Source organism: Capricornis sumatraensis, chromosome 1 (genome assembly GCF_032405125.1).
Source record: "Capricornis sumatraensis isolate serow.1 chromosome 1, serow.2, whole genome shotgun sequence".
Taxonomy (NCBI): domain Eukaryota; kingdom Metazoa; phylum Chordata; class Mammalia; order Artiodactyla; family Bovidae; genus Capricornis; species Capricornis sumatraensis.
In genome coordinates, this window is record NC_091069.1 from 148,893,282 (window position 1) to 148,915,232 (window position 21,951).

General features: G+C 41.3%; 1 protein-coding gene across 1 annotated transcript in view; it reads right to left on the bottom strand.

Annotated features, from left to right (window-relative positions):
• The window catches only part of GABRR3 (gamma-aminobutyric acid type A receptor subunit rho3), a 46,189-nt gene extending 24,585 nt beyond the window's left edge, over positions 1 to 21,604 (bottom strand). Inside the window, exons 1-4 of the mRNA XM_068983245.1 lie at positions 21,480 to 21,604; positions 12,524 to 12,636; positions 4,014 to 4,081; positions 1,772 to 1,995 (exon numbers count right to left, since the gene is read on the bottom strand). Of these exons, the coding sequence (XP_068839346.1) occupies positions 1,772 to 1,995; positions 4,014 to 4,081; positions 12,524 to 12,636; positions 21,480 to 21,604 (530 nt within the window). The remainder of the gene's footprint in view (positions 1 to 1,771; positions 1,996 to 4,013; positions 4,082 to 12,523; positions 12,637 to 21,479) is intronic.
• Positions 21,605 to 21,951: the final 347 nt, after the last annotated feature.

Genomic DNA, 21,951 nt, shown 5'->3' on the forward strand with positions numbered 1-21,951 from the left:
GGTTGGTTAGGAATTATATTGGTAAAGGGTTTTTCATTTGTTGTGCCAATAATTGCTGCTAATTCCCTGCCCTGGGTGTGACAAGGGTGTCTCAGGTCAAACCTCTCTGCTGACAGACTAGTTTGTGTGACAGGATTGTTTACTACCTCTCAACCATAAACAGCACAGAGAGCTTGGAGTATTTTGACAGTCTTAATTAGCATAGGGCTTTTCTCATTGTTGAGTTAGTGATTGCCGCCAGGCCTCCATATCCTTAGGCACCTGGGAATATATTAATCAATGTATTTGGAATATAGAAAAGGAAATATAGTAGTTTTTGATGTTAGCAATACTAGACTTTTTGAGTTAATGAATTTTCTCTTTTGTTATAGATCACTGTACTTTGTTATAAATCACTGTGTCCTTGCTATGTAAAAATGTGACTTTATCACTATCTTAAGACTAAATAGATCTTAAGGGGAATGTTGGTGAAGGGTTTTCATGTGTTGGGCTGATGTTTGCTGCAAAATCTCCATATTCCCTGCCCTTATAATGAATATAACTAGCATATAGGAGAAATAAGTATTAACCTTTAAGGTTAATCATGTTAACCTTAGGTTAAATAAATTCCTTTCTTAGTTGTAACCCACTACACCCTCACCCTATAGGAATGCAACTTTATCTGATACCTTCAGAGCGTGGCACCTGGTTTAAGAAAAAACACCCTTGGAAAAAATAAGTTTTTGGTTATCAGAAAGAAAGGATCATAAAATATCAGCAGGTCTCATGGCCAGAAGATGATGTAAAACCCCTAAGACCTTTTTTTTATACATTTATGTGAAGCACCTGATTTTGATAAAGGTCAGGACTGCTGACCCCCGCGTGACTCCATATTCATCCCTATGTATAACAAAAGGTATATAAGCAAACCTAAAAAATAAAGAAATCGGATCAGTTTCTGGAAAGACTGATTCCCCCGTGTCTTTTCTTTCTTGCTCCCCATTTTTCTGGCTGAATTCCCATCTGGAATGTGGGTACTCACCAAGCCTGCTAATTCTGCCTGGGCTTCTAAGATCGGACTGGGGAGGCCTCAGTGCCTCCTCTCCTTCGGGAGAACGGAAAGACGCCCGTGGCCTACGTAGGTGGTGATTGGTATTCCACGTAAACCAAGTTATTCAGCCTCTTTTCCTCCACTAATTTTCCTACTACACTATCCGTTTCTAATCTCTCTCTATATCTGTAATTAAATAAGTTTTTTCCTAGGACGCCGATTCCATCCCCACCTTCGAATTACCCTGGATCCACCGGGGCTGGACCCCGAGACTGGCTTGATCCCTGGTGCAGGAAGAGTCCACACGTCTTGGAGCAACTAAGCCTGTGTGCCACAACTACTGAGCCCACGCGCCGCAGCTTCTGAAGTCCACAGGCCTAGAGCCCGTGCTCTGGAACAAGAGAAGCTGCCGCAATGAGAAGTTTGCATACCATGGTGAAAAGCAGTCCTGCTCTCCACAACTAGAGAAAGCCCGCATGCGTTTACAAAGACCCACCACAGCCAATGAATAAAGAAATAAATCTTAAAAAGAATAAACAAAATGCTAATTATTAAAAGTCATTACAGAAACAAAACCTGGGATTCAGAATCAGGAAAAAATTCACATCTTCTGGTTGTGTCTGAAACGCCAGCATTACTAAACACAGCAATATTGGGAGTTCAGCCTGCAGTGAGCCCCCCTAGTGTTGGTGTAGGTGGTGCGGTGCAAGGGAGCCCAAGGCAGGAGACAGCCCTCCTCACCTGACACTGAAGAGGACGTTTCCATCAGGGTGGACACGCAGCATGATGTTCTTCACAGTTGTGTCATGGATGAAGGATCTCTTAGAATGGACAAAGAAGATATCAGGCACCCAAATCTTCTCGATTAATCTATGATCAAAAGTCATACTTTTGTTGGTCTTGCTGGGAAAGGCAAGCCTTTCATCTTTCCAGTAATGCCTGAGATAAAAAGTCATTGTAAAGTCCTAGGCAGGGAGAAAAAGAGACAAGTCAAGGCCAGCAGAAATATGATTCAGGATCACCAGTCAGTACTATCAGTCTCCATTGGTTTCCATAGGTGTTAACGGCCTGTGCCTGAATGGCTTATATTATATCTTCAGGTAGATTCAGAATGAAGCTACTGAGCTTCCATCACAGAGCCTCTCCTCCCCTGGACTCTGGTGAATGCTGAGAGTTTCTGAAAATCATCAAGTATTCAAGTTGCTGAGGGGAAACAGGTTATAAGTGGGATGCATTTCTACCTGAGCACTCTGGTAAATCACCTAAGATGATCTCAGAAAAGAGGGACCTGAAACTTCATGGTCTGGTATTTTATTTTGATTTTTTTTTTCTGGTACTTTAGTTCGCTTTTTCTCTCACTGTAAATAAATATTCACTTTTATGATTGATTTTATACCCATATATTTCTACTGTTTTTGTTAAAGCAGTCCTCCCCAAGTTGAATAAACTTACAGTCCTATAAGAACCTGAACACATTTATTGGAGTTTTTAAGCATTTTAATGGAAAGCATGTTGTCAGAGGGGCTTCCCTGGTGGCTCAGTGGTAAAGAATCCTCCTGCAGTGCAGGAGATGTGGGTCAATCCCTGGATCGATAAGATACCCTGGAGAAGGGAATGGTACCCCATTCCTGTATTCGTGCCTGGAGAATCCCATGGAGAGAGGAGCCTGGTGGGCTATAGTCCCTGGGGTTGCAAAAGAGTCAGACACAACTGAGTCACTAAACAACAGCAATATTGACAGAGGTCCTGAGGAAGAGATGGTGATCTTTAGCTTGAGACACAGAACAAATACCAGTAAATGGTGGTGCTGGAACTGTAGTGTGCCAAAAATCACTTGTGCATTTGTTAATATGACACATCCCCCAGAAGCTAGTTCTCAGAGATTCTGATCCGGTATGACTCAGGATTTTAAATTGTTTATATGCATTCCAGTCGTAAGGAGGCAAGGATAAGGGGGAAAAGTTAGATTAACATTATTTTAGCAGAAAAAAATTTGCTTTATCAATTATTTAAGTTTTGTTTGGCTCTCAGGTATGAGTATTTTGTTTGTTTGAATAGAAATTCTCCTATCTTCACCTAAGTTATAGGATGTAGGCAATGACAATGTGTCACTCAAATTCTTCTTGAAATAACACATATAATAGAACTTCAACATGCATTACTCCAACGAAGGACAAATCTCAGCAAACCACAAGCAAGTCATCAAGTAAGGATGAGCTCATTTGTTTTTCTTAGGATCAGAATAGAGGTACATTGTATTATTGCTCTGGGTTAATCTGGGAGCACCAGCCACGTGTAATTTTGAATTAGGGTAAGAGTGAATAAATACAATGGTTCATTCATTACCATAACACCACTCCACAGGGAATCCTGTGGGTTACTGCATGGATTGCTTTAATAAGCATATATTTGTGTTTAGATGCTCAGCCTGATCTGAAGGGCACCGGGCAAACACTGAGCCTATGAAGTCAAATGGCAGACACTGGCACATGTCAGTGATACATCAGCATCACTACTGCTTGGCACTCTCATGGGAAGCAAGTTGAACTGCCCACTGGGAGGAGAGCAGGACAAAACTAAAGAGATTGAAAGTGATTTCAGGGTGAAATAAGGGAGGGTTGGAAAATGATAAATGATAAGCAAAAGAAGCCAACTCTGGGGATCACTTGATTGGGCATGGAGAATGCAGACCAGTTTTTTGCTGATACTGAGTACCAAGGTTCAAGTCACATAGCTAAGCATATCCTGTCCTTTGGGACACTGTAAAGCCAATAGAAGAAAAGGAGAAGAGAAAGAAAGGAACGAGAATTATAATCCAGGGCAGAGATAACAGTTAGAAAAGAATAAAGCAACTTCAACTTTATTAAGCAAAGCAGGAAAAATAAATAACATCCATAATTAAGATGATTTATTAAAACATCAGTGATTTGACACTACTGAGAATCTATCCATTCAGAAAAAAGCATCTCAAGGAGAAACTTACCATGTCGACCTCTGAAATGCTGTCAATACTTTCAACCTGGACATCTATACCCACTGGCACTGGAGACCCTTCAGAAAGAAGAATGAGAATATAGTGAGGAGTCAGGATTATTTTTGGAAACATTTAAAGTGGAGAGAGATCAATGCTGCAAATGAATTACTTTTCAAGTTTAAACGATACATTTCTCACTTATCTATTGATATATTATTACATATTCAGGGAGCAGACTTGCATGAAGTTCATGATTTTGGCAAATGTGGGAGCCTTTCCTCTCTTGCCTAAAAATCAGTCTCTTCCACGTGGGCAGGCTAGAGGGACACAGTGACAACAGTGCTACCCAGGGATGCCGCACATTCAGAAATGTCCCTTTCCAGATAAACAGAGACCATAACTTGCATTGGGGTGAAGCAGACATCCTTAGAAATGTGAATGCTGAGAGTATTCTGAAAATCAGAATGGGAGCAACTTCAGACAGGCAAGTTCTAGATTTGTGTGCAGTTGGGTCTCACAGAATCAGCCTTACGTGCCCAGAGAACAAACTGAGACCAAGACAGTCCCTTGTTACACTCTGCAGAGGGTTTTGTCTGTTCCTGTGTGAGGGGATGCTGATGCTACTAACTGCATTATTTAGTACTGTGTATGAAATGTGATGCATATATGTGTGTGTGCGCAGTCGTGTCCAACTCTTTGCAACTCCATGGACTGTAGCCCGCCAGGCTCCTCTGTCCATGGGATTATCCAGACAAGAATACTGGGTAGCCATTCCCTTCTCCAGGGGATCTTCCTAACCCAGGGATTGAACTGGGGTCTCCTGCACTGCAGATGGATTCTCTTACCATCTGAGCCACCAGGGAAGCCCCAGTATAATACATTATAAAACAAGACCTGCCTCACCAGTCCCTGTGCACCGTCTATGCCTACTCCCCGCCCCCCCCCCCCATTAACTGGCTGACATTCAGTTCAGTTCAGTCGCTCAGTCATGTCCGACTCTGCAACCCCATGAACCGCAGCACGCCAGGCCTCCCTGTCCATCACCAACTCCAGAGTCCACCCAAACCCATGTCCATTGAGTCGGTGATGCCATCCAACCATCTCATCCTCTGTTGTCCCCTTCTCCTCCTGCCTTCAATCTTTCCCAGCATCAGAGTCTTTTCAAATGAGTCAGCTCTTCACATCAGGTGGCCAAAGTATTGGAGCTTTAGCATCAGTCCTTCCAATGAACACCTAGGACTGATCTCCTTTAGGATGAACTGGTTGGATCTCCTTGCAGTCCAAGGGACTCTCAAGAGTCTTCTCCAACACCATAGTTCAAAAGCATCAGTTCTTCAGCACTCAGCTTTCTTTATAGGCCAACTCTCACATCCATACATGACTACTGGAAAAGCCATAGCCTTGACTAGATGGATCTTTGTTGACAATGTAATATCTCTGCTTTTTATGCTGTCTAGGTTGGTCATAACTTTTCTTCCAAGGAGTAAACGTCTTTTAATTTCATGACTGCAATCACTATCTGCAGTGATTTTGGAGCCCAGGAAAATAAAGTCAGCCACTATTTCCACTGTTTCCCCATCTATTTTCCATGAAGTGATGAGACCAGATGCCATGATCTTAGTTTTCTGAATGTTGAGCTTTAAGCCAACTTTTTCACTCTTCTCTTTCACTTTCATCAAGAGGCTCTTTAGTTCTTCTTCGTGGCTGACATTACCTTCACTTTATCTACACAGATTCCCTCTTTTATAAATCGAAACCCTCGATATCATTCCTTACTTACAAGGATTTCAACTAGCCAGGCACCAGCCTGTCACTAGAATATATTTCTGTTTCAGGCTATAGGAATACCTTACTTGCATCTGAATTGCTAACTACTTCCTGCCATATTGGACCAATCACTTTCAATAGTATTAATAATGACAATTCTATTAAAATATTGTTTAGTGATAATTATGATTAAGCATTAACTTGGGAACAGCTCAGTATTATCCCTTTTATCAGGTTTAGCTCTGATGCTTTTGTTTTGCCTTTTTTCTTTAACTGACGTGTCTGTGCGTAGTCACTTCAGTCATGTCCAGCTCTTTGCATCCTTGTGGACTGTAGCCCTCCAGGCTCATCTGTCCATGGGATTTGCCAGGCAAGTGGGATGAAGTGGGATGCCATGTCTTCCTTCAGGGGATTTTCCCAACCCAGGGATCAAACCCACATCTCCTGCATTGCAGATGAATTCCTTACCACGGAGTCACTGGAAAAGCCCTCTTTAACTGGTAGAGCTATCAAAATATACACTTAATGCAAAGATCTCGTCCCTGGCCCTGTCTGGCCTTTCAGGATGTGTAATTCCTCCCACTAACTCCAATACTCCAAAGGACTGAAGAGATGGGAGCGGCCTTGGAGAGGGAACAGAACATCCTGGAGAAAATTTTGGCATTAGAGTCCCGACCAGAGCTTGAATCCAGCTCCATGACTCACATGAGAACTAGGGTCAGTAAAATCTCTAAGCTTCGGGTCCTCAACTATCAGATCCAGTAGTAGTCTCACCAAGGAGACTTATGTAAAGACTAGAAATAATACAGTTGATAAACTTAGTGGATACTCAATAAATAGCATAGAGTACACGTTATTGTTACTGTAATTCAGCAGATTTACAGAGGATGACCTACTGGATGGACATGAGTTTGAGCAAGCTCTGGGGGTTGGTGATGGACAGGGAAGCCTGGTGTGCTGCAGTCCATGGGTTGCAAAGAGTTGGACATGACTGAGCAACTGAACTGAACCGAATTCAGAAAAAATGTGAATCTATTCTTCAGACTACAGACCACAATTTCCAGTCTTACATTCAAACATTGAGACAATCAGTCTATTCTTCACTAAAGAATGATCCAGTGCTTCTCATACAGTGTTTATTTTATGACAAAGTGTGAGCACAGCTTGGATTCAGGATGTTTATGACTTGTAAGTAGGACCCAGTTACTGATGAGTATCTCTGCAAGCCAGGGCAGTCTTCTAACACCACCATACAAGGACATTCGTGCCACCACTGGACAAGCACTGGGCCCTCAGGGTTGTCTGAAGGCTGGACTGACAGCGGGGTAAAAACATGGCTTGTCCATTAGGAATGGTTCCTAAATACGTCTTAGATTTCTTCTTTCCTCTCTCCCATTTATTCTATTTTTGTCAGGATGAGCTCTTTCATCTCAAAGGAAAGTATTTGTCCTCAGATGCTATCTGACCTCATTTTTGTCTCCTTTGCATTTGATGCCCAAGTGCATCTTCTCCTGGATCCAGGACTATAAACTCTGCTCTGACATTCTGAGGACAGAGTGGAGGATGAGGGTGAGTAAAAGCAAGATGTAAAATCATAGAATTTGGGAGCTTCTTAAAAGCTCCAAAAAATCATTCTTTTTTGCAAAATAGGAGCTGAGTCTCAGAGAAAAGGTGATAATAAAGCAAAAAGATTAAAAACTATGAAATTTTAACCATATAAACCTGAGTTTAATCTTATGTAATCCTTAACTCCTCTAAGTCTCAGTTTTTGCTCATCTGTAAAATAGGGGACATACATATACGGTCTGTGCCTAATGGGGTTGCTGTGAAACTAAAGAAAAAAATGCATATCAAGTCCTTAGCCTAACCTAACATTAAATGTCTTAACCAACTTATTCAGTATATAGTAATGTGTGATACAGAGAACACGAATAATACCAGTTTCATAAATGCTCTTATTAATTCTCTATATAAAGCATTTGGAATATAGTAAAAATTAAATAACTATTAGGTATTACAATTAGGTGTTGATTTCCCAGGATCACTAACTAGGTAGTAGCACAGACATTTATACTGCCATGTATATTATACTATATTATATTATACATATAAAAATCATCAATCTTTTATGCATGCTGGAATAAGGGGATCTAAATAAAAGTTATTCATCTTATTTGTGTAGTACATTTAAAATACTTGATATATATCATGTTATCATTACAGCCACTTTGTTAGTTAGGTGCTGCTGCTGCTGCTAAGTCGCTTCAGTCGTGTCCGACTCTGTGCGACCCCATAGACGGCAGCCCACCAGGCTCCCCCGTCCCTGGGATTCTCCAGGCAAGAACACTGGAGTGGGTTGCCATTTCCTTCTCCAATGCATGAAAGTGAAAAGTGAAAGTGAAGACGCTCAGTCGTGTCCGACCCTCAGCGACCCCATGGACTGCAGCCCACCAGGCTCCTCTGTCCACGGGATTTTCCAGGCAGGACTACTGGAGTGGGGTGCCATTGCCTTCTCCATGTTAGTTAGCTAGGTAGAACCAATTTAGCTCTATTTGACATATGAGGGAACTCATGCCCAGCAAGGTTGAAGACCTTGCCTGAAAGCTAGAGCTGGTTAATGCAGGAATACAGCCAGTTCCCCCTGGCTCCCAATCTGGTCCTCCTGTTTGACAAGCAAAGCCTACACAAGTGGCTTTTACAACTTCAGCTTTTGTTTTAACTCAGTAGCCAGTATCTAGATGCTGAATTGATTTCACTTTAAAGAAACAAAGAAATCATCATCTATACAACTAAAACAGAAAAAGCCCTTAGTTATGGGAGATGTGAAGGGTAGGGAAAGCATAAATAAAGAAAATGAGCTGCAATTTATAACCCAAGTTAAACAAAAGGCTCCCTTAAATTTATATCCTCCTGTTTCCACATAATGAGTCAATTAATCTTCTAATGCTTTATAAAAGTAAAAAACACTGCAGTAGCAGCTGGTTTTAATGTTAAAGCTAATTAGGAAAACATTAAGGCAAGAGAAGTGCTGAAGTTACATTTAGCTCAAGAGGAAAGAAGAATGTGTGTGTGCTGTGTTATGGACAAGTATAAAGAAAGAGAAGATAAATTTAAGCCTGTCTTTTATATTCTGCAGCTTGAGTTTCCCAGGAAAGCAGGCTTGAGAGAACGGAGAATGGGCCACCGGTATAAAAAGCTGTTCTAACCAAGACAAGAGAAGGTTAAGGACTATATTTCACAGAGCTACCAGACTGACACTTCTGACTGAATTTATGAATTTTTTCTGCCTGAACTGACTGAATACCCAAGCCACTTGGATACCATTTAGCCCCAGTCCATGACTGTCAGAAAAATTTCTTAATCGTGGGATGATTTGCCACCTGCCACTAAGCAGTACATTTCCATTGCATTTTTAATGACCCCACAAAGTAGCCTCAGGGAAAAAAAAATTGTTTTAAAAATTCTTAACACGTATCCCTAACAGATCAAGAGAAGCGGAAATTTAAGATCAATATTATGTTTTTCTGGGGGATGGGGGTGATACAGAGGAGAGAGAAAGAAGGCATAAATGTTTTAAGATAAAAGCTTTGGATCGGCTCTTGGTAATTTATGACGGTGCTTCTCAAATTGTAAAGTTATAGTTGAATCACCTGGGGATCTTGTTAAAATGCAGATTTTTATTCAGAAAGCCTGGGGTGGGGCCTGATCTTCTGCATTTCTAACTAATTCCCAAGCGATTCTGCAGCTGGTCCTTGGAACACTTTGAGTTACAAAGTGTAGAGTGCTTGTTTCAAGGTCCAAATTCAAGGGCATCAATTTTTCTCTTAATCTCTCTGGCTTTCAGTGGTCTAAAATAAACCCATAAAACCCTTTCCTCTAGGATAGGAATTCATTAAATTGACGAACCTAACCTAACAGGAATTAGGGCAGCTTTTTGAATTCGTATAGAAGGGAATACATCATTTTGGGCTGCTAATCACTACTCCAGAGAGGCCAGTTCCAAGCTATTCCTGTGCGTCTGGAGCCCCCTAATGGCTCCAAGCACCCACAGCTGGTCAAGTTTAAATTCAAACAAAAGTTCTCCAGCTAAATTGTGGGAGGGGAAAGATTTTAGAGACTCTTTAGAATTGTGGAGACCAATGTCCAGAATACCTGCCTAACAGTTGCAGAGTATATTATCCAAACTTTGGGCAAATTGTGTTGGGGGAAATAAACTGTCTATTGGGAATGGCAGTTAAGAGTACATCTTCAGGAGAATTATGGTAAGGATGACACATTTGAGTAGTGATGTAAAAAAAAAAAGTTATAAAACAGATATAGGTAGTAAAAAAAAAAAAAAGCATACATCTTTGAACCTGACTGATTTTGAGTCTTCTAAAAATCTTAAATTAGGTTCAATAAATGTGACAAATGCTCCTGAAAAGCAAAATATTATCAATTCAGTTCAGTTCATTCGCTCAGTCGTGTCCGACTCTTTGTGACCCCATGAATCACAGCACACCAGGCCTCCCTGTCCATCACCAACTCCTGGAGATCACTCAAACTCATGTCAATCGAGTTGGTGATGCCATCCAGCCATCTCATCCTCTGTCGTCCCTTTCTCCTCCTGCCCCCAATCCCTCCCAGTATCAAGGTCTTTTCCAAAGAGTCAACTCTTCGCATGAGGTGGCCAGAGTATTGGAGTTTCAGCTTCAGCATCAGTCCTTCCAATGAACACCCGGGACTGATTTCCTTTAGGATGGGCTGGTTGGATCTTCTTGCAGTCCAAGGAACTCTCAAGAGTATTCTCCAACACCACAGTTCAAAAGCATCAATTCTTCGGTGCTCAGCTTTCTTCACAGTCCAACTCTGACATCCATACATGACTACTGGAAAAACCATAGCCTTGACTAGATGGACCTTTGTTGGCAAAGTAATGTCTCTGCTTTTGTATATGCTATCTAGGTTGGTCATAACTTTCCTTCCAAGGAGTAAGCGTCTTTTAATTTCATGGCTGCAATCACCATCTGCAGTGATTTTGGAGCCCCCAAAAATAAAGTCAGCCACTGTTTCCCCATCTATTTCCCATGAAGTGATGGGACCAGATGCCATGATCTTCGTTTTTTGAATGTTGAGCTTGAAGCCAACTTTTTCACTCTTCTCTTTCACTTTATTCAGGAAGCTTTTTATTTAAATGTGATTCTCAGACTGCAGAATCAACATCACCAAGAAATGTATAAGACATGGGAATTGGTGACCAACAAATCTACTGAATCAAAGCCTCTGTGGGTGAGGCCCGTGATCTGGGGGCTAAGGAGCCCCCGGGGACTCTGACGCCTGCTGAAACTTGCATCATCAACCTAATAAAGGGCTTCCTGGTGGCTCAGACAGTAAAGAATCTGCCTACAGTGTGGGAGACCCGGGTTTGATCCCTGGGTTGAGAAGATCCCCTGGAGGAAGGCATGGAAACCCACTTGAGTATTCTTCCCTGGATGGACAGAGGAGCCTGGCAGGCCACAGTCCATGGGGTTGCAAAGAGTTGGACATGACTGAGCAATTAAGCACACACACACCCCCTAATAAAATCACAACCAGACCCTTAGAATTGCAACCCAATGGGTTCCAGAAAATTAAAGAACAAAACCCAAACAATCCTTAACGTAAGAGTTACCTGATGTACGTTTACATTTTACCAGTTAACACATTAGTTTTCTGTGGTACCCACCTGTGTGTTGTGCTTCCCTTTGTCATAACCACAATATGATGAGTATCGAGTTCTTCCCACCGACGCCAAGTACTTGAAGTGTTAATTATCAAAAAGTGGTACCTATTCTACTTCTCTTACCTCCACGTCTCTAGCATGAAAAGTTGTCAGTTCAGGAAATTATGGGTGTGGGAGACCTTAGGTCAGGAGCGGGAGAGTCAGGATGCATGTAGCTCTAAGGTGGAGAGTACAGCTTAACTGGGTGATTTTGCCACGCCCTGTGTATCTTTGAAAAGCTTGGTACCCCCAGGGATGCAACGATATGCACATGAAACAATCTGACAGGAGGAAAGGCTTTTTTCCAAGTAATATATCCTCCTACTGTGGTTTGCTTCTGTTCTCCTTACCAGTCATTGCATCTTGGTTCTACCACATTACTTTTTCATGGCCTTGAGAACATTTCTTAATTTCTCTAAGCTCTAATTTCCACATTGTAATATTAGGGTTGTAACACCTACTTCATAGGGTCACTGCAAGCATGCAATGAGACAGTGCATTAAAGGGCTTAGCACAGTGCCTGGCACTCCAACATTTCAATCAACTTTTATTGCTAGGTGCAATTAAAAGAAATACCCTCAGCAGAGGTGGTTCACAGGGAGTCATGGCACTTGGCAGACTAGTTCTTCAACAAAAGTCAGGCGTTCCAGCTCATAAGTATGTTTCACAAGATTTTATGAATACCATCATATAACTCAATAGATTTTGATTAAAACAATATGCTGTATGGGCAAGATATATACATTCACTATTTTTGAACACGTATTATTTATTGAACAAACTTTTTATGATAATGTATATAGTAAACAATGGGTCATTTTGGTTAATTTAAACTGCATAAATTATCAATTGCTCTTATTCAAGAGAAGATCATTGTAAAAGGTCTTCTTTGTTTCTTTTTCTTTGTTAAACTGATGGTATTGTGTTTTGGTCTTAATGGCTTCAAATTTTCAACTTAGTTTTGACAATGCAATGGATTATAACACAGGAGTTTTGTGAAGATAGTGCTCACCTCCAAATCCAGGTCTCATTGCAAAATCATGGTCCTCTATGTGGAGGATTTGCTTATATTTCAGGGGCCACACTTTGGTACTGTCTTCCTTCCTCATTCTACTTTCTTGTTTGCTGGACCTCCAAGGGAGAAAATTGTTTTTGAGATACATGTGCTTCTGGATATTTTGATTTAGTTTAGCTTTCTGTGCTCAACACGGTATGCTCCAAAATATACACATAATGCTCATTTTCTCAGTTCATATTACATACACACAAAGATCAACCAACATTGACTCTTTCTTTCACAAGGGTGGGACAGGTAAGGTAAAGTACCTTGAATGACACACTTGAGTGTGGATGTGGTCCTGACAATGTGGTTTTTAGTAGGGAAACCTGGTCACTAGCACCTGGGTGGAGATGATCAACATTCAGATCCATGGACCTCAACCCAGATCAACTAAACCAGAATCAGAGGACACAGGGCCTGGGAATCTGCATTCAACGTGGTACCTGAGTGATTCTTGGAGTCACAGAAGTTAAACTACCTCTTGCACTAAGATAATGTTAAGAAAAAACAAAACGAAAGACCTGAACATTGTAAACTGATGAAAACAGTGTTTTACAAAATGTGCAAAAAGTATAGGTGCTGCTTCGGATTCGAGGAAGAATGCCTGTAGAAGATTCTGGAACTGAGGGAGGGCTATGGGCATGGAGAGGAATCCCAGGGGAAAATGGGTGATCTGACAGTTGACTGGACCTGAGATTGGTCCCGTGGTGAAGCAGGCGCACTTCCTAGGGCCAAGGCAAAGTGGGTGGCCTCTCCGGTGTGCGTGGAGACCTGACCTGGGAGCGAAGCCCGTGGCTCCCTGGGCTCTGAACTCAGGCAAGTTGCTGGGTCTCCCTGACTCATTTCCTGTGCCACATACTTCCCAGACATGTTCTAACTCTGTAAGTGACATGCAGCCGACTTCTTGTCCCAGGTGCCTGAGACCTTGCTCAGTCCCTGTTCCAGAAGAACATTCCTGGGCTCCCCTGGTGTCTCAGTGGTAAAGAGTCCGCCTGCCAATGCAGGAAACACAGGTTCCATCCCTGGTCCGGGAAGATCCCACATGCCGTGGGGCAACGAAGCCGTGCACAGCTATTGTGCGTGGAGCGTGGCAACTGCAACAAGGGAAGCCACCGAAATGAGGAGCTTGCAGCTGGAGAGTAAGCCGGCTCGCTGCAATTAGAGAGAGCCCACATGGCAACGAAGACCCAGCACAGCCATAAATAAATAAATGCAATTGTTTTTTTTTAAAAAGAACATTCCTGTCACCATCAATGTCATCGTCAGCAGCAGCAATAACACAAGACGCTGAGGGCTCTGCTAGGCAAGTTCTAGTTACTCTTTCTCGATTGGCTTTTGCATTGATCCGTGTCTTCTTCAGGAAATACACATCAATTTTTAACATAATACTTGTGGACACAGTTTCTTAACTTAATACTTTGATGGTGAGAATTTCACGTCCTGAAACAGCTGGTTTAAGAAATATGTCCAGGTTTATGGGCTCCGGAGAGCACCCACTATGATCTTTAAGTACAGACGTTTCTGGCTGAAACCCTCAGAGATTATGTATGCATTTTTGCCATTGATAGAAATAGGGAAGTTGGAAGAACAAATCTGATTTTGTGTAGAAGACAAATGAGTTTGATTTTAAATACAAGTCATTTTATCCTATGAATAACTGACACAGAGAACTATTTCTTCCAAAGATCTCTTAACTAGAAAACGTCTTTCAAGGAGCTAGAATGATCCATTGATTGCACAAGTAATAGCAGCTAGTTTTTATTAAGTGCCTGTTGTGTTCCAGGCCCCCTACCACACGTTTTGTAAGTACTATATTCTTTGGTATGAATCTCAATTACCAGGTTTGCTGGGCTCCATGCCCAGAGTTTCTAATTCCATAGTTTTAGGGTATGAGAATTTGCATTTATAACAATTTCTCAGGAGAACTACCGGTCTGGAAAATAATAGATGTTTTATAAAAGCTAGCTGGTTATTATTTTAAGAAAAATTAGAATGTTACCTTGGGTGGAAATTCATGGAAATTTGTGAACTTCTTTAGTAATATGACACAACAGTAATCTCTAGTACTCTTTTCAAAAGCATAGCCCTCCAGAGACTGGAAGGGATGAATCTTAATTAAGAATCCCCAGAGTACCCATCTCAGAAATTCCATCCAGAGGAACAAAAAAAATTAAAAAATTAAAAGTAGAACATAGGAAAGCAAAGACAGAATGCCCTTCCCCCAAATACCACCCTGTCCCTGTCTGGGAGTTGTGTTATTCTGTATGTTGTATCTTTCGCATGTAGCTTCCCTAATGGGCAAAAAAAAAAAAAAAAAAAAATCCTAATAAATTTCCAGAATTGTAATCCTCAAAAAAAAAAAAAAAAGAATCCCCAGAACAATGAACATGCAGCCTGCTACAAAAGGCAAGAGGCTTCCCAGGTGGCACAGTCGTTACAAATCTGCTTGTTAAGCAGGAGACAGGGTTCGATCCCTGGGTTGGGAAGATCCCCTGGAGTAGGAAATGGCAACCCACTCCAATATTCCTGACTGGGAAATCCCATGGGCAGAGGAGCCTGGCAGGCTACAGTCCATGGGGTCTCAGAGCTGGACATGGCCGAATGACTGAGCATGCATGCGTGAACGGCTCTCCTGGCAGTACCTGCAAGCACACACACCTCTTCTTACCTGAGGGCTCTGCTTATGTGTAGTCAGATGTCCTATGTTTACTAATTTTTGACTTTATACACCATCTATTTCTCAAAAAGTTTTCAGAGGCTTAGACACCCTCTGAAATAATTTTGAAAACCTCACACATATTTAAGTAGTCATCTTCAATTTTTTCATCATAAAATTTAATATTAAATATTGATAATTTAAAATAAAACTTATATTCCTCCTTTAAATGTATCCAATGAACATGAAATACTCAAAATATGCATTTTAAAATACACGAATAAGCTTCTGTTTAAAAACCAGTTTTGTCTTCTCATTCTTTGTTTTCTTGAAACTTGCATTTCCATTTTTCTTCATTGAATTATATCACCTATCATACTTCTTTCCGAGAAGACGTGTATACACATTGAAAGAAATTCTTTTGTAACCTCTATGACTATTAAAAATGGGGCAAAACATAACTCATATAAGTGTTGATAAATAATTATTAAAATTATGATTATATTTTATTGGAGAAGTATTTCTTAATATAGTGATGGTACATTTTCCCTATTTTGTGTATCTGTGTATGGATATTACTCATTGCACTTGTTATTTCTTGTCTCTTTTGATAAAGCCCTTCTAATAGCTGTGAGGCGATATTTCACGGTTTTGATTTACATTTCCTTGATCCTATTTTTCACTTCTATAGATGAAAATACAGAAAAACTTTGCTCATGGACATGGAATTGGAAGAAATTATGTTTCAGGACTATAACTTAAACAACTCCATCTTACTTATTTTTCAAAATTCACATTGTGGTGTATCATCAAGAATTCTTTCTAATGATTTGTAACCTGACAAATTAAGTGGGTTCTTTCTTCAATATTGTTGAAAGCAAAAAAAAGGAAAACCAGAAAAAAGGAAAACACTGTTTGGAAAAGGATGTGTTATTTAAACTAAAGTCATCAGCTACCTTAACAGCATCTGTAATGGATTCTTTGTACCCAGGCGGGTTTTATCCACTCGTGTAACACACACAGTTAAGATTCAGACAAAGGAAGAGGTGTGTGTGCTTTTATTTTGTTAAATGGGACAGAGCAATCACTAAAGAGAGGCTACAGAGAAGACTGCAGGCAAATTTTCAGGAGGATCCATTTTAGGAAAGAGGTCAGAGGAAGTCAGAGATCCAGAAATAATTATTTTAAAACTTTCCATGCTCACATGTGCCTCTGAGAGCTTGCATGCACCCTTAGGGAACCATTATACTCTAGTAGCGTAAGTGTCCTATTTGAAGACCCCTGACTTGAAAAAAAAAAGCATACAAGTAGAAAGTTAATCAAATGAAGACAAATAGAACAGACAAAGGCAAGAGAAGCAAATGTGCTTAATAAGGGAGGTTAATTTATGACAGAGAACCAGATTTAGCTCAGAATTTTCTGGTCTGATTCCATCTAAGAATCATTTGAAGCCCCTTTGTCTTCTGCCTTCTTCCCTTTCCTAGAAAAAATGATTCTGCTTTTAGTCATTACTGAAAGAAAACTTTTGCACTAAAATGGAAAATTTTGCATGAAAATCTGAATACTTCTTTTGAAAAATCGGGAAATCTAGTAACACCGGGCTGAAGTTCTCTTCCAAGAAAAGTCTTAACCTGACCAGCCTCTGCCCCCAGAGGAACATTGAGCCTATAATTGCCTCAGTCTCTGCCAGTCACTTCTATATTACTTGCATAGCAGTTTGAATTGGCAGTCTCTAGGACACTCCAGTCCTCTTGCCTGGAAAATCCCATGGGCAGAGGAGCCTGGTGGGCTGCAGTCCATGGGGTCGCTCAGAGTCAGATACGACAGAGTGACTTCACTTTCACTTTTCACTTTCATGCATTGGAGAAGGCGATGGCAACCCACTCCAGTGTCCTTGCCTGGAGAATCCCAGGGACGGGGGAGCCTGGTGGGCTGCCGTCTATGGGGTCACACAGAGTTGGACACGACTGAAGCAACTTAGCAGCAGCAGCAACAACATCAGGACACTCCTGGCGTCTACATTAGGTTCTCGATGTGCTAGTAAATGTTTAACAAAAGACACCCCAGGAAGAAAAGCCCTGTTTGTAGTGTTTGCTGATTTCCATACTGTCATCGTAGCTGATTTCAAGCTATGGATATGACAAAGAAGGGTGTAGCCCGTAGTATAGTATAGTACGATACAATACAATGTAATATAAGTTTTGTGTACAGTAGTATACTACAGTTTGTATGATAAGATAGTATTCTATATTAGTGTAATACACAATACCACCTGTACAGTGGTATAGTATACTATAAGTTGTATACCACACAGTATATTCCACACTCTACTATATACTCATATATAGTATACACAGTACTAGTATACCATATACAGTTACACTATAGTATGTAGTATGTACTATAATACATTGAATGCAGGAGGAGAAGGGATAACAGAGGATGAGATGGTTAGACGGCATCATCGACTCAGTTCAGTTCAGTTCAGTTGCTCAGTCGTGTCCGACTCTTCATCGACTCAGTGGACATGAATTTGAGCAAACTCCAGGAGATAGTGAAGGACGGGGAAGCCTGGTGTGCTGCAGTCCATGGGGTTGCAAAGACTTGGACATGACTGAGTGCCCGAACAACAATAACATAGCATAATATATTACAGTATAGTGTAGCATTTCTTCCAGACATAAATAGATCTAAATAGTGGAGAGCAATACATGATAGTAACATGTAGTAAAGTAGTTAGGAAATGGTGAACCTTAAGTATTTATTACTTTCATTAAAAATAATTTATTTAACTGTATGTCTCTATAAGTTTATTTTTAATAAGTTTATTTTTAGCAGCCTTAAAATTTCACAACTGGCACTTGCAAGCTGATTTACACAGACCCTGGGCACTCTGCTGATTACTCTTAAGGCTGAGACAGTATGTTCTTCTTAATTCCCAACCCAATACTTGTCATTACAGAAGGCACTCAATACAACTGCTGAAAGGATGGATAAATATTCAGTAAGTCTGGATGCCTAATCTTCTTTGCATCACTGGGGAGCCAGATCTCTCCCCTAAGCCAAACAGGAACATTTTCCCCTGCCATACCTAATTTATTCACCAACTCCTCCTCTCCCCTACTCTGTTTTTAAGAAATAAAGGGATGAATCTTTGGATGAAAGATTTTTAAAGTATTTGGATAAAAAAGAGAGTCTTTGGGCAAAGGGCAAAATTATATTCTGAATGTAAAGAGTTAATAGCCTAAGGATAAACGGCCTGACTGTAGGAAAACTGGCTCAAAATAATGTACATAAATGTGACCTAATTTATACAAATATATTTCCTAATTTTCAAAGAAAGATCAAGTCGTCTTTCCACGTTCATTCTATTAGTTCTTTTGCATTATGAGCTGGCATTACTGACTCGACGGACATGAGTCTGAGCAAGCTCCGGGAATTGGTGATGGACAGGGAAGCGTGGCTTGCTGCAGTCCATGGGGTTGCAGAGTTGGACATGACTGAACGACTGAAATGAACTGAACTGAACTTATGAAAGTGTGGATTATTAACTCATTACTTATTTAATTATTGATAACCAGATCATGTGTGGGGTAAAGAACCTCACAGCGTTTATTCATATACTAAGGTCTAAATTATCCTGGGTTCCTTACTCTATAAACTATCTTACATGGTAATTTCTGTATTTTTGTCAAAATGCCTTAAAATCTGCCTGAAAGGGTGTTGAGTGACAGCTCAGAAGCTGGCTGGCTGCATTACTCTGTCCACTGGGGAAATGCATGGCTTTCATCTTAAGTGGCTGCTTCTGAACCAGGGTGTATATTTTATGCCATCCCTGGAGTCCTAGAGGGTTTTTCTTTGAAGAACAAAAGAGGTAGGCATAAATTTTAATGAATCATATTGTGGCTTATCACTTAGGATATAGAGAAGTGAAAACAAACATTCTTGGCCCCATAGAGTAGAAAGCCCAGGGTTCCCTCTTCATTTAACTGGAGTCTAAAAATGAGACACTTCACATAAGAGGGAAATTCTCACACCACCACAAAGAAAGATGTTTTCTTCTTGTCCATTAAATGACACCTACAAAATACACATGCCAGATTTTTCTCCAGCAATTCTCCCACCAATAGAGGGCTGGTGAGACTGGTGAATCCCTATGACTATCTCCCTTCTTATCTGCACATCCACCAAACAAACTGGGCAAACCCCCTGCTGTTTAAGTCACAGATGATATTTTAAGCAATCTCAATTTGTTTCAAAATTAGATACATTATACTACTAAAACATACTAGACGTTATAAGCAGCTTGAAAAAAACACACAGCCTGGTTGGATAGCCTCACATTTCTTGAATATTGCTTGCCTAATTGCCTCAGGGAAGACAGAACGTGTTTAAGCGGGACAAGACTTCATAACATCATAGATCTGAGTGTGGAAGCCAAGTCTGGAAGGGAAGTATGGGAGATGGTTTTTGATTTCTAAGAGCAGAGCAGGAATCAGGATTCTAGCGACCCCTCCTCCCCACTCCCCTACAGTGCTTTTGTTTTTGGTCATTAAACCTGAGGCTTCAGAAGGATTTATTAAATTTTTATGTTCCCTTTCCTGATCTTATAGTGAATGCTTCATAAATATTCAAAATGTGAGGGCAGTCTGGCTGAAACATATGTCACCAAGGTTGGCTGGGTGATCGCAATCACTTTCATTCCTCAATTTCTCCTACTGGGTCTTTTTGGGAATCTTGCACTTGGTGAAAAGGAAAGACTTTCCCTAGGACAGGAGGTTATTCACTGGTTATTAAAGTTACCTGGGTGGTACTAGGCATTGCACTGGGCTGCGTGCATGCTCAGTTGCTCACTTGTGTCTGATTCTTTGCAACTCCATGGACTGCAGCCCCCAGGCTCCTCTGTCCATGGGATTTCCCAGGCAAGAACGCTGGAGTGGGTCGCCGTTTCTTTCTCCAAGGGATCCTCCTGACCCATGGATCAAACTCTGGTCTCCTGCATTGCAGGCAGATTCTTTACCACTGGGTCACTAGGGAAGCATTACCTGTGTACTACGGTGACTAGTTGTTCTAGTTTGCCTGAGACTGAGGGGGTTCCTAGGACTTCTAGCACTGAAGACCATGGCTGCTAAGTCGCTTCAGTCGTGTCCGACTCTGTGCGACCCCATAGACGGCAGCCCAACAGGCTCTCCCGTCCCTGGGATTCTCCAGGCAAGAACAATGGAGTGGGTTGCCATCTCTTTCTCCAATTCATGAAAGTGAAAAGTGAAAGTGAAGTAACTCAGTCGTGTCCGACTCTGAGCGATCCCGTGGACTGCAGCCCACCAGGCTCCTCCATCCATGGGATCTTCCAGGCAAGAGTACTGGAGTGGGGTGCCATTGCCTTCTCCGAAAGACCATGGAGCCCCAGGCAAATCAGATGAACTGGTCATTCTAGTAGAGAGCTATGCCCCTTCACTAGCAGATCCAAACATACCCTGATTATTGATGACAGGATAATAATGACAATGTATTGACATTCAGGATGGTATTTCAAAGACAGTTTACCAAATGGAAAACGAATCTTGAAAAACAACAAATGGCTTTGATGTCTTTCAGTACTGTCTCATCAATATACAGAACTATATACACTCTGCAAGTACTTAACATCAGAAATCGGTACTTAGACTAATTTCTACTCCAAAATTTTTGATGGAACATTAAACTCATGTCATTATTAATAATAAATGCATTGCTCATTGGAGAAACACAATCCCTGAGAGAAGACTCATACAAGAGCCCTTTAACTACTTTGAATAAAATTAAGCACGTAAATGCCAGCATGGACCCCAGATTCTGTTCTTTCTATGATAACCAGAAGTGATTTATTTTGATGAGTGAGCACTCTCTCTAGGGACAATCACTGCCACAAATGTGTGCTACCATTAAAGGTATATTTCCATAGGTCTGAGAAGGCAATGGCACCCCACTCCAGTACTCTTGCCTGGAAAATCCCATGGACAGAGGAGCCTGGTAGGCTGCAGTCCATGAGGTCGCTAAGAATCAGATACGACTGCCTCACTTTCATGCATTGGAGAAGGAAATGGCAACCCACTTCAGTGTTCTTGCCTGGAGAATCCCAGAGATGGGGGAGCCTGGTGGGCTGCCATCTGGGGTCACACAGAGTCGGACAGGACTGAAGCGACTTAGCAGCAGCAGCAGCAGCAGAGGCAGCCGGAGAGAGAAATTGGGACTATAGTTTGGCTGTCTTACCGAGTCTGTTCCGTTGAAGAGGAGCAGCGTGGGTCGGGTGTCTTGATTTCAGCAACAGCAGAAGCATTTGGCATCAGTGTGATCCAGATGCAGGAGAAGAAAACCAACTGGGAAGCCAGGATCATCTCTTCCAAAAGAAAGAAATGTGGGCGGATACAACCAATGCTGTTAGCAATACTGCTTCTTCACGTGTCCTCTTAAAAGTAATTAGAGTGCCAGGTAAAAAGGTATCAAGGAAGAAAGAGAGACATTGCTTTCAGGGCTGTGCCCTTTGTTTTAGTAGGTTAAGTGGATTGACATGATTTAGAGGCAAACATCTGTCTGGATCATCAGCCATTCAAGAAAAACAAAGCAGATTTTTTCCTTTTCCGTTCCCATCCTCTAGTCCCTCTTTGCAGGGAAGGTTCTTAGTGGGATGCTTGATCCTGGACTCAATAAACTCGCATCGGCGGTAGTATGCAGACAAAGAAGT